General features: G+C 44.5%; 2 protein-coding genes across 2 annotated transcripts; both read right to left on the bottom strand.

The window, feature by feature from the left end:
* Nucleotides 1–2945, bottom strand: kera (keratocan; the record flags this gene model as incomplete). Its single annotated transcript, XM_084483292.1, has 3 exons — nucleotides 1–170; nucleotides 504–1378; nucleotides 2929–2945. 3 exons carry the CDS (start codon nucleotides 2943–2945, stop codon nucleotides 1–3), a joined length of 1062 nt encoding a protein of 353 aa, XP_084339418.1.
* Nucleotides 2946–7017: 4072 nt separating this feature from the next.
* On the bottom strand, nucleotides 7018–11261 carry lum (lumican). The gene is made up of 4 exons (XM_084483433.1): nucleotides 11107–11261; nucleotides 10799–10874; nucleotides 8725–9606; nucleotides 7018–8546 (listed from the first exon to the last, which is right to left on the bottom strand). The coding sequence occupies exons 3-4, from the start codon at nucleotides 9599–9601 to the stop codon at nucleotides 8383–8385; spliced, it is 1041 nt and encodes a 346-aa protein (XP_084339559.1). The 5' UTR covers nucleotides 9602–9606; nucleotides 10799–10874; nucleotides 11107–11261; the 3' UTR covers nucleotides 7018–8382.
* Nucleotides 11262–11734: the final 473 nt, after the last annotated feature.

Genomic DNA, 11734 nt, shown 5'->3' on the forward strand with positions numbered 1-11734 from the left:
TCAGATGACAATAGACCTGAGGAGACGGAAACACGTCACGACATCCCTGGGAATCGGAGGTGGAATCGCGTTGCCGTCCAGACGCAGGTAGCGCAGTTTTGGAGCGCTCGCGTTAGCATAGTCCTCTAAGTCTTCGGCTGACATTGGGCAGATGTCTGAGCCATTCACACCTGGAAATGTCAAGAAATAAGAGACAATTTTATTTCCCAAACCCAAATTGCGTCTCTGTAAAGTACAATCTAATGTTATTTTACCAACCTAAAAAATTATGCTAAGCAACAATGGCAATCAATCAATCAAACAAAATAGACAAAGTGAACCTATCAGCGGCAAAGTGAACCTATCAGTGAACCTATCAAAGCCAATATCAGTTTAGTTCTTAAAACACATGTCACAGGGTCATGTCAAACTCATAAAGAATACCCAGATGAGTCCAAAATCAATAGTGGACGTGAACTGGAACAAATCTGAAAAAACCCAAACTGTTAGAATACCAGACGTACTCTTGATCTGATTGTGGTCCAGGTGCAGGTGCTCCAGGCCCATGGCGATGAAGGGCACCTCGGTCAGCTGGTTGTGGGACAGCTGCAACTCCAAGAGGCTGGACAGGTTGAAGACATTCCTGGGAACGCCGCCATCGCTCAGCTTGTTGCGGTTGAGCCTGAGGAACGCCACCTTGGGCAGGCCCTTGAAGTACTCCGAGGGGATCCCCTGGATGTTGTTTCCGTCCAGGTACAGCTGCGTGGTGCTGGGGGGCAGCCCCGTGGGCATGCTGCTCAGCTGGTTCTTGGCCAGGTTCATCTGCACCAGGCCGCTGAGCCCCTTGAGGCTCACCTCCGTCACGGCATCATCCAGCAGCTTGTTCCCCTGGAGGTCCAGCAGGCTGAGCCGGTCCAGACCCGAGAAGACCCCCGCCGGGATCTTGGAGATGCGGTTGCCGGAGAGCTGGAGCTGCTCCAGGCTCGGTGGCAGGCCGACCGGCACGGAGGTCAGGAGGTTGTCGCCCATGTAAAGCTGCAGGAGCTGCGGCATGGCCTCCAGAGCTCCCTTCGCCATGCCCTCGTCGGTGATTCGGTTGCGGTTGATGTTCAGCCAGCGCAGTTGCGTTGCGTTGCTGAGGGCCTCCTTGGAGAGCTCCTCAATGAGGTTGTTCTGCAGGTAGAGGTACAGTGTGTGCGGGGGGATGTTGGGGATCTGCTTGAGTCCTCTGTTGTCGCAGTAGACACTGCTGGGGAAGTTGCGCGGGCAGTGGCATTCGCGGGGGCAAGCCTTAATCTGGGCCAGGTAGTCCTCGTAGGGCAGGTCCTGACCCAGAGCTGCTCCCAGGAGACAGAAGGCAGAGAAAACACCCAAGAGGAGAGACATTGTTCTGTTCGACCTATGAGGGAATCACATGGACATAGATGCAATGTTAGCTGGATGGAGGAATGGCTGCAGAACCTTTGAAAACGTGGATAGGATAGACTTTAGTGAGGGCCGTCAGCTCTCTGAGGGAAAGAGGTCAGGTCAAGTATTTTGATCGCCAAGCCATTGTAGAACTTTGACGGATTATGATTACATGGCACTGACTTGTCCAGTTTCCATTTGCATGCCTACACTGTGCATGTTATAGGTCAAGAGTATGATGGTGGGCTTGACTTCAATATCCAGACAACCACTATGTAATAGAACATACAGCTAAGATAAGGTTGGCTGGCTTGTACCATTGTACCATTGCAAACAGCAGGGAATTCTAGTTCAAAAACCCTATGGTTCAAGCTAAGTATTCTATGTTAAAATGTGATCCAAAATGGGCCAAAATGGGCCAAAATGGTCAAATACCAAATCTTTCTATCTGTGATACAAAAAAAACAAAACTTGAATCCACAATGGAGCCATTGGAGTTTCCCCAGCTTGCTCTGCTCTGTGAGCAATAGGTTAGCCTCTTTAGGACTGGAGACAGCTGGGCCAACTTTAATGGCATTAAGTTTTGGCTGGATAGCCCATTCCTTGATGAGGTCGCACAAAGTGGACAGAGTTAGATTTTAAAGCTATGGAAAAAGGTCGACCTGAAGAGGACCTTTGTGGCATTGAGGTCTAGGTTTTCTTGAAATGTTTGATCAAGTTTAATTCATGCATTTCACTTTTTCTATCTATAGTATAACTGGTAATACAAATTCCAATAGACACATTTTTATGATAACAAAAAACACCCACACTAAGATGTGATTTTGCACGCACATACATACATACATACATACACAAACACTATGCTGTTGGGCATTCAAAAAGAATGCATGACTCAATCACAAATATTTTCGCTACATAGAATCCTGCATTTCTTCACTGAAAGCCGTGAAGTGGAGATAAACAACCAATGAGGAAGTAAAAGTGAATCAGGAAACAAGTTGTTTAGACAAAGTATTAAACAGCCAGGCGCAAGCGTTGGACATGATGGAACGATGGAAGAACAACCCAGTCAACTGTGCTCTCCCCCTCCCCTCTGGTCACACAAACTTCTCTGAGCTGCCATCTGGAGCCAGTTTACATCCTGGCTCCTGCTTTATATTTGTCTGGAAGCCATTTTTAACAGAACCAGCCTTTCCGTGGAGGAGCACTGCATCAAAGACCAAAGCGCCCAGAACACACCTGTTCCTAGAGTTCCCCTCTCATTCTTCAACTGTACGAGGTTGTGAGCTTGTTACCTTGAATCACTTTAATGCACTCAGGTTGACACAGGGAAAACGTAGAGATGCAATTGACAGTCTCTATTGGTCGCAAATGTGGTCTGAGACAATAGCATTTGTCTGCATGTGGTACTCTGATTTCCACATTCAAAAACAAACAGATCTTTTCCCGCCCTTAAATGAAGTCGGATAACAAAAGCATAGGACTGTCTGGTCCTATTGAATATGAACGTAGTGCCCTCCTTAATGTAGTCCCACTTACCCTTTACTCAGATGCATTGCTTCTGGTCTCTCTCATCTTCTCTCAGAAATCATTCAATGTCAGCTCACCTCCTAGCTCACCGGTATTTGTACCTTTGCCTTCTCCATTCACTTTGTGCTCTCCCCACCCCACTGATGACAAGAACAAAGACCTAACACACTAGAAATGAAGGTGTTTCAATGCAGCTGCTGTCATGCCTCCTTTTTAAAGAGAAGCCCATCCTTTCAGCACTCACTCACTCACTTTGGCTTGACTTAAACAATCCAACAGTGCTGTTTTTGCAGCAGATATTTTAATTACTATTTACAATATCATCAGGGAGGAGAACCTTTGCATTGGCTAATAGAAGTGGATATGTACAATACATTACCAGGTTTCAAGCTTCAAGGTTATGTGCTGGAGATGAATGCAGTTTTGCAATACTAGTAACAACAATAACAACAATAATGCTATACTGAAGATATATGCAGAGCAGGGAGCATAAAAACAAACACTGCTCTCTTAAAATGATATGGTGGTGCCTCCACACCCCTGACTCGTCGCCTTTCCATTGAATTTGTATGGACTTGTGTAAACAGTGCCAAGCACGTAATGATGTGCATAACACTGTCGTCAGACAGGACGGTGTTTGTGGTATACAGGAGAATACAATGAAGCTATAAATCAACAAGCCTTTGTAGTGGATGCTGTGTTGCTCAGGTTTTGTAGCGTGCCAGTACGTGAGGCTGCAGGTTTTCAGACCGTTCTTTTCTTCCAATGGAGACGGCAGAGCTCAGGGGATAATCCCAGTTAAATGGCTGGGGTGAGGACAGGTAACCCGGCATACACAGCAGACCGTGGGCTTGATGCATGGCGGTGAATGGTGGTGGACTGCGAATGCCAAACTCTGAAGCGTTGAGCTAGGAACACACCTCTGTGCTTCTGTAGCTAGAAGGACCAACAGCTATAGTACAGTACATTGAATACATAACCAAACATGGCTCTTGAGTGTTGCGTAAGAACGACGTAGCAGATGTAGACGGGCACCTGAAGGCATCACCTTTGAAAGGAACGTCGATTAAGCCGGTGATTCAACGCACATGGTTTGGGTTTTGCAGCATGATATGGTGAGGCCAGAATCGTTTGCGTCACTAAAACCCATGCAATCCACATGGATAACTTTGAGAATAAGACTAAGAATAAATAAATCATGAAATAAATCAAATAATATGAACAACTTTTGATTTACAAAATACACAAAATAATAACGCAAAATGAGCTCTGAGCATCTTCAACACTTTAAAACAGAAGCTGATATTCCAGTCCTAAATCAAAGGTTAAGACCACATTCCATCCGACCAGATGTTAATACTATTAAAAAAGTTGATTTGCGAATTCTGTCCAAGCGCAGGATTTGAAAAAAAACCCCCAGAAAATAGGATTGTGTATCAATTACCTGATCCTGCTGCTGATGAGTGCGAATCGCATGGAACCAGGTGCTCCTTTGGCAACCAGTTCTGTCTTTGTTTGGTTCTTGTTTCTTAGATGACACTATTTCTCGTCAGTACGACTCTGCCAAGCTCTGCAAAGGTCTGACCCTTGCAAACCAAGGGTTGAGGAGGTAGGGAGACAGCACTTGTCGTGGAAGAAAAGATGAAGAAAAGTGTGTGTGTGCTGGGATGTCCTTTTTGGCTAGTCCTGCCAGCCCTGCACCACCACCCTAACCCCACCCCAACCCCTCCTTGACTTACTGCTTGATCTTCTGTTTTTCCTCTCCTTGTGTAAGGAGTGAAGTCATGGTTGTGATTGGGCTGGTGGGGATAATTCAATCCACAGGTGTATGGAAGTTATGGGACTCGACCCCATCGCTGGGAAAGGTCAGACCCCTACACCCCTCTCCCTCTGGTTATTACCAGGGGGTTCAGGTCATGGCCTATTTTTATAGCTCATTTCAAACAAACACACGTGTTTGAAACACACCTACACACATGTGTGTTTGAAACACACTTCTGCCTTTATCTGACTGTCAGGTGTGTGTGTGTTGGTCGCCAATGCCTGTATCTGTGTGCCTGTGACTCTGTGCGTGTGTGTCTGTCTGTGCTCATGCATGTGTGAGTGTGTGTGTGTGCATGTAGATACGTGTGTGTGTGCACTCGTGTAAGTGTGTGTGCATGCTACACATTTCCACCAGTAAAGTAGATGTTTCCACTACCCCTAACATAAAGCCTGCTCACCCTGCTTTATTTGACACACAACTCCCAGCTGGTCACCATGTTTCATGGCTATTTTTCCCTATCCAATCAAATCCAGATATTGAAATCACATTTGTCCTACATTCTCCCCCTTTGTAGTACAATGGCCTGTTTCACTACATCCATAATAGCAATTTCTCGTATTACCATTTCCCCTTGTCATCCAAAATGACACATATTGCCTCTAAACTGCTCGGTCTCAGCCACTAACTCCTGTTACCTTTGAGTCTCGTTTCTGCTCCTCGGTCGAGCTTAGGGAACCCTGAGGCGTTATGAAGGAGCATATTGTCACACTGGAGCAGTGTGAGCGGCTCTTTGGTTTAAAATAATGGAAGAATCCCTCAGGAAGGAAATGGGTCAGATTTGGGATTAGTATAAAAACGTGTACATCGGTCGTGTAGCAACGGTAAAGGGGAAATTGATATTTCAAATCTTTCTTTGAAACTGTTTTTTCGGTGGAAACGTATATGCTCCAAGAACAACTTTCCATGTAACGTAGTCGATAGGGACCAAATATACTTTGTTTTGACACAAGGCTATTAAATGAATAGCCACATTCACAAATGGACCACAGGTCTACTTGACCTCTACACAGCTGTGTGTTATTATGGAAGGTCTGGCAAACTCTGAGCAAGGGCGATATTAATGCTAGTTAGCTAATCATCTGCCCCCAGTGCCTCTGAAAGCTGTCTGCTTTAGGAGACGTTTGAGGCAAGGTAGAAATACTCTTGCAACTTCTCTGCCACTGCACAGATATCACTGTTTGAAAACAAAACAGAATTGATGCGTGATGTGTTAGCTTTAAGACCATTGGTTGTAAAACGTGCATACTAATAGCCTGTATTGGCATCATTGTCGGTCTGTAGTTGAAGCACTTGATTTGCAGTGAAATGATTTGAAAAAAAAAGTTGCAATATTCTGCCAAACCCTACAACCCTTGGTATCCTTAAGGAAAACTTATCCTTGGCTACACCCAAATGCACATTTTAGATGTGATAAAGTGGTTCTTTCTTACAGTATGTCCACACACAGAAAGGAGAGGAAAGCTGGGGGTCTGACACAGGACTAACGAGAACTAAGCTCTGTTTGTTCTCAAATATGACACTTCTATATATACTAATATATATTTTTTTTACAATATGGGCAACTATGCACATTTCACTCAAACTGACAAGGGAATATGTGGATGTTGAAAAATAGTAATTTTCTCTTCCAATAAGTAATTTTCTCTTCAGAATAATTGAGTTTGTTACTAGGAGGTATAACGCTAACAATGAAGCTGATTCGTTGTCGTCATGCCAAAAGGATACCTTAGTACCGAGACAATTTTACAGTACATCAATACTTCTTGATTGGCTAGCTGACTGGTTTGGTTAACAATTTAGTGACAATTCAATGTGCTCATAAGTCAAGTCTGTAGATTAGCAAACTGTGGTTATGTGTTAAAGATCAAGATCGATGATTTTTGGAATGTGGTGGTGACATCAGCTGCAGCTTGTTGGCTGTTTGTGGATCAGCATATAGGCCTGGAAGCTAAACATGGAAAGTACTGCTGTGAACAGTTGAGTGCATTCATGTTATAGAATATAGTTCAGTGGGTTAGCTGCCATGTGATTTGTCAATCCTTCTGTTCTGTTAGACTTAGTTAGTTAACAATTGTGTTTCTTGTTAAAGTCAGAGGTATTTTAGTTTTGACAGTTAGAGCCTATGCATATTTGTCTCAATAAAATGTACATTTATTTATTTATCTATGCTGTAAATGTATGATTGATAAATGACGGTTTTATTCCCCACAAAACAGTTAAAAACAGCAACATGTTTTTTGTCAGTATGCTTAAAAATCTGATCCCATTCAATGTATGTTGGAAATTTAGTTTATTTCACTGCATCTTTTATACTCACAGTCAATTCACCAGCAGTTACTGAGTCAAACCAAACAAAAATTTATGAACTGTAAAAAAAGAAAAGAAAAATACCAAACAGTGAAATGATGTGAAATGCTAATAATATTGCTATGTCATGTCAGTTTTAATATATGGCAATGTCATCGAATCATAGATACATTGCTGTGAACCAGCAGGTATCAAACATGTCACACAAACAAGGTAACAATGAAAGCATCGTAACTGCAAAAGCGGGAGTTTATTATCATAAAGGTGGAATGCATGCAAATAATGCAAACTTATACAAATGAGCAATAGGCATAATGTGGTTCAGATATTATGTGATTATGTGTAAATATTTGCTCCAAATGATCCTAAACACCCTTGGAGCTTATATTCAAGTCATTACATTTTTTATTTAAAATATCAGTGTTTTTTTGTTGTGGATAATACCATTTTAAATAATCAATTCATTGATTATTTAATGTTATTGTAGATAGCATATTCACAACTACTTTCCATTTATATTCCTCACTGTTATGAATTGCAAGAGGGTGTCACCAATAAAACAATAAAGGTTAGCTTGTGATTTGAAACGAACATACTTAACTATTGAACTTGCAAATATCACTAAATTCAAAGCTAAGAAAGATTCAATTATCTGGTTCATAAAACCCTAACACCATCAGTTGCAGACACTGAGTTTTTAGGCAGCAAAAATAATAGACAAAAAATTATTTGATAAAATGCCATCATTATCATTTCTCCTATTTGGCATTATAAGCCTTATCTGAAGTACATCACAGACTACATCACTCCTTGCCTGCAGGTATTTTACACAACAAGATATCTAGGGTTGCTACATTAAAAGCATTATGCTAAACTTGGGAACATACAAGACAGACAACACATTGTATGATAAAATGATAAATACAGACTGCTTATTTCAGCCACTGCATAATCCATTCTATCTGTATACATCTAGGCATACTTTAGACAAAATGTGCACATTTGGAATGTATGAAGTGTGTTTTCTTTTTGGTGGAATGTCTTGAAGTAACCAATTCATCTAATTGTTTAAAAAAATGTGTTTAAACTTGAATTGTGTGTATATCTTTTCATGGTTATCACTTTAAGGCCTAGAGATTCCTTAAGATGCTGAATATAAGGGTTGACCTCATTATTATCAGTTGGAAAGTTCAGTTCCTTTAACACCTCTATTAATGAAACCATTGGAAGCAAATGTTCTCGAATTCCCCCTCCTCATATCCAGGGGCCCTGTTCTCTGAGCTCTTTTGACGATTCATTTTAACTGCGGGCATGGACCGATCTCGAGGTCTTTAGACGTTTTCGTCAAACATGATTTCTGAGGCCACACGCAGGCAGTTGACTGCCTCCAGCGGCATGCTGGCCTGTGTGAGGTTGTTGCCGTCCAGACGCAGGTGCTTCAAGTGGGAGTAGTTGACGGGCCCGCTGAACTTGCAGAAGCTCATGAGTTCGAACTCTACAGAAAGGAAACAAAGACATATGCATAATTTAGATACTGACCCAAAAAAGGGTCCCACTCTGCAAAATGTCGTCCCAACATGCAATTCAAGAGACGACGGTACTCTAACACCATGTCACGACACAACAGCAAAACCACCAAAAACTGGATGAAGATGAGGTGGGGCCGTGCTTACTGCTGATCTCATTGGCCTGGAGGTACAGCTGCTCCAGCTGCTCATTGATCTCGGGGATGGACTGCAGCTTGTTGAAGGACAGGTCCAGCTCCACCAGCGTGGACACGTTGAACACGCCGGCGGGGATCCCCGAGTCCACCAGCTTGTTGTGGGAGATCCTCAGGTACTTCAGCGACGGCAGCTTGTTGAGGTAGCCGGTGGCCACGCTGTCGATGTCATTGTAGTCGGCGTACAGGATCTCCAGCGAGCTGGGGACGCCCGTGGGCAGCTTCTTCAGCTTGTTGTGGCTGAGGTCCAGTGACAGCAGCTTCTTGGAGCCCTTGAAGGCGCCTGAGACGGACTCGGAGGTCAGCTCGTTGTGCTGCAGGTTCACTGAGGTCAGGTTCTCCTTGTTGGTGAGTTGGCCGGCGGGGAACTTGGTGAGCTTGTTGTGCATGATCTTAAGCTCCTCAAGCGCCTTGGAGGAGGGGATGATGGGCTCCGTCAGCTGGTTGCTGTTGAGGTACAGCTTCTCCAGGGCAGTCAGCTTGTCGATGGTGCCCTTGGCCACCTTGCTGTTGGTGAGCAGGTTGTTGTCCAGGATCAGCCAGCGGAGGTCGGCGGTCACGTTGTCGAACACGCCTGCCTTGATCTCGTCGATCTGGTTGTTCTGCAGGTACAGGTACTTGATGCCCGTGGGAACCGGGGGGAAGATCTTTAGCTTGCGGTTGTCGCAGTACATGGCGGTGGGGAAGCTGATGGGGCAGTCGCACTCCCCGTAGCAGTTGGGCCCCGATGGCCCCAGCAGGTTGGCCGGCCGGTAGTCGTAGTCCTCGTACTGGCACAGGGCCACGCTGAGCAGCACGGCCAGTAGCAAGGGCACGCGGAGAGAAGACATGGCCTCTAGGGGGATGGTGGAATCGGCGAGCAAGAGAGGGGTGGGAGTGGGAGACAGAGCAGAAAAACAGCTAGTCAGCATAGAAGGTGTCCTCGAGAAAATAAATGTTGTTTAAATGTGATCAAATGTTGGATGTTCATTTGTTTTTCGAGTTTCAAAAAAGTTAAATTGCTTGGAAAAATTGTTAGACGAGCAACCAAAAACAACATAGGTAGACACATCATTGTTAACCACAGCTGAAATACTGTACTCCACCCCACACAAACACACACCCACACACATACACAAACACACACACACACACACACACACACACACACACACACACACACACACACACACACACACACACACACATGCACACACAGTCGAACCAGCCACTCCATCGACCACTCCCCCAAATTCAACTGGAAAAAACTGCTACGTATACAAGGGAACCAAATATTTAGTATTATATAAGGAATTTGTGTGGCATGGCATGCAAGTCCACTCAAATACACGGTGAACCCTAATGCGCACCCCTTTCCTCACTTCATGAACCTGATAAAAATGTAGAGCATGAGTTAGCAATTACCCTGGTAATGCATAACAGATGTGTCAAGCATTTTTGTTCTGTCAAAGCATGGGCTGAGGAAATCAACTGTAGCCCTTTGTCAGCAAAGCATCTGGCAAACTCAAAGGCTTATATTACTCACTTGCAAGGACTTTCATTTAAAGCTACACTTTATCATGCAAATATCGGCTACATTGTGGAGTCATGCAGAAATGAGGCTCGATCTTAGAGCCAACTTGCAAAGCTTCACAGAGCCCAGACAGAGTCACTCATGCAAAATATCCCCACGCAAAAACAAAACAAACACAGAAGACAAAGACATCCAGAATCAAACTACAAAAACATATCATGCATGCAAGTGCGATTATCTAGGGTTATTTTCCAAATCGGCACACTCCTCAAGCATGCCTTTGCAATTTGTCTCAGTTGCTGCTCAGGGTTCCTGCTGCCTGTACTCCTGCAGAACCAGCGAACACGGACACCCCTGCGTGCCCATCCCTGCCCTGAGACCCTCTATGGAGGCAGAGGCCAATGATCCATCCTCCTCCCACACTACGACCCAGAATGGCCAACCAAAAAGCAAAAAAAAAAGATGAATAATCAAACAGGAAATCCCAAATCCTCTCCAACATGCGCAGGCTTACCTGTGGTCGTCGCTCCTTATGTGTGGAGGAGATGGAGGGCCAGTAGGTAGTGTGGTGTTCAAACAGTAGGCAGTCTCTGGAGGAAAGGAGAGGGAGCGAAGGAGAGAAGGGGAGGAGAGAGAAAGAGAGAGAGAAAGAGGGAAGGGGAGGCAGATGGAGAGACATAGACAGAAAGAGAGAGAGAGAGAGAGAGAGAGAGAGAGAGAGAGAGAGAGAGAGAGAGAGAGGGAGAGAGAGAGAGAAAAGGGGGGTAGTGAGAATTGGAGGGGAGGTTTTTCCGTGCAGACTAAATCATCATCATCACTTACCGTAAGTCGAGGATGTCTTGGACAGGAATGAGTCAGATCCTGGGGTGTTGCTGTGGCATGGACAGGTGCAGTGTTGCACTCTGGGATGCTGGAAATCTGTCACTGTTAGTGGACATGACAAGAGTCCGCTATGAAGGCTTTATAGCCTCTGTAGACTACCACTGACCACCTCACAACCCTACCTTATTCCCCACAAACATTCCTCCTTCTTATGTAAACGTACCTAAACAACCATTGTGAGTCACGACCGCGATCACGAAAACAACTGAAAGGCTTTTGCTTGTCGAAAGAGGCAAAATACTGAAACATCTGATGAGTATGTGGAAAACGTTGAAACACTATCTGGACACTTTTTATTGTGGCCCCCAGATGCTGCAGTTATTATGCAGAGAACTGTTTGGCGTGAAAAATGAGGCCTTGGAAAGTTTGACGAAAACGCTTGAGCAACGGAGCCAGGGAAAAGTTGCATAAGACCCCAGGCTCCCTCGCTCTCTGGGATTCTTCTTTGTATTCTCTAGATTTCAATCTTCTTCTCTCTTTCTTTTTTCTTCCCCTCCTTATCGCTTCTGCCAGGACAAAAGGAATGGAAAATTAACAGATGCATGTCCAATGCATCCCATATGTCCGC

Source organism: Micromesistius poutassou (genome assembly GCF_964030765.1).
Source record: "Micromesistius poutassou genome assembly, chromosome: 18".
Taxonomy (NCBI): domain Eukaryota; kingdom Metazoa; phylum Chordata; class Actinopteri; order Gadiformes; family Gadidae; genus Micromesistius; species Micromesistius poutassou.

Coding starts and splice junctions, on each gene's coding strand:
- lum (XM_084483433.1), bottom strand. CDS start 9,601: ATGTCTTCTCTCCGCGTGCCCTTGCTACTGGCCGTGCTGCTCAGCGTG. Junction 8,547..8,724: donor CCAGGCCAATGAGATCAGCA/GTAAGCACGGCC, acceptor TCCTTTCTGTAG/AGTTCGAACTCATGAGCTTC.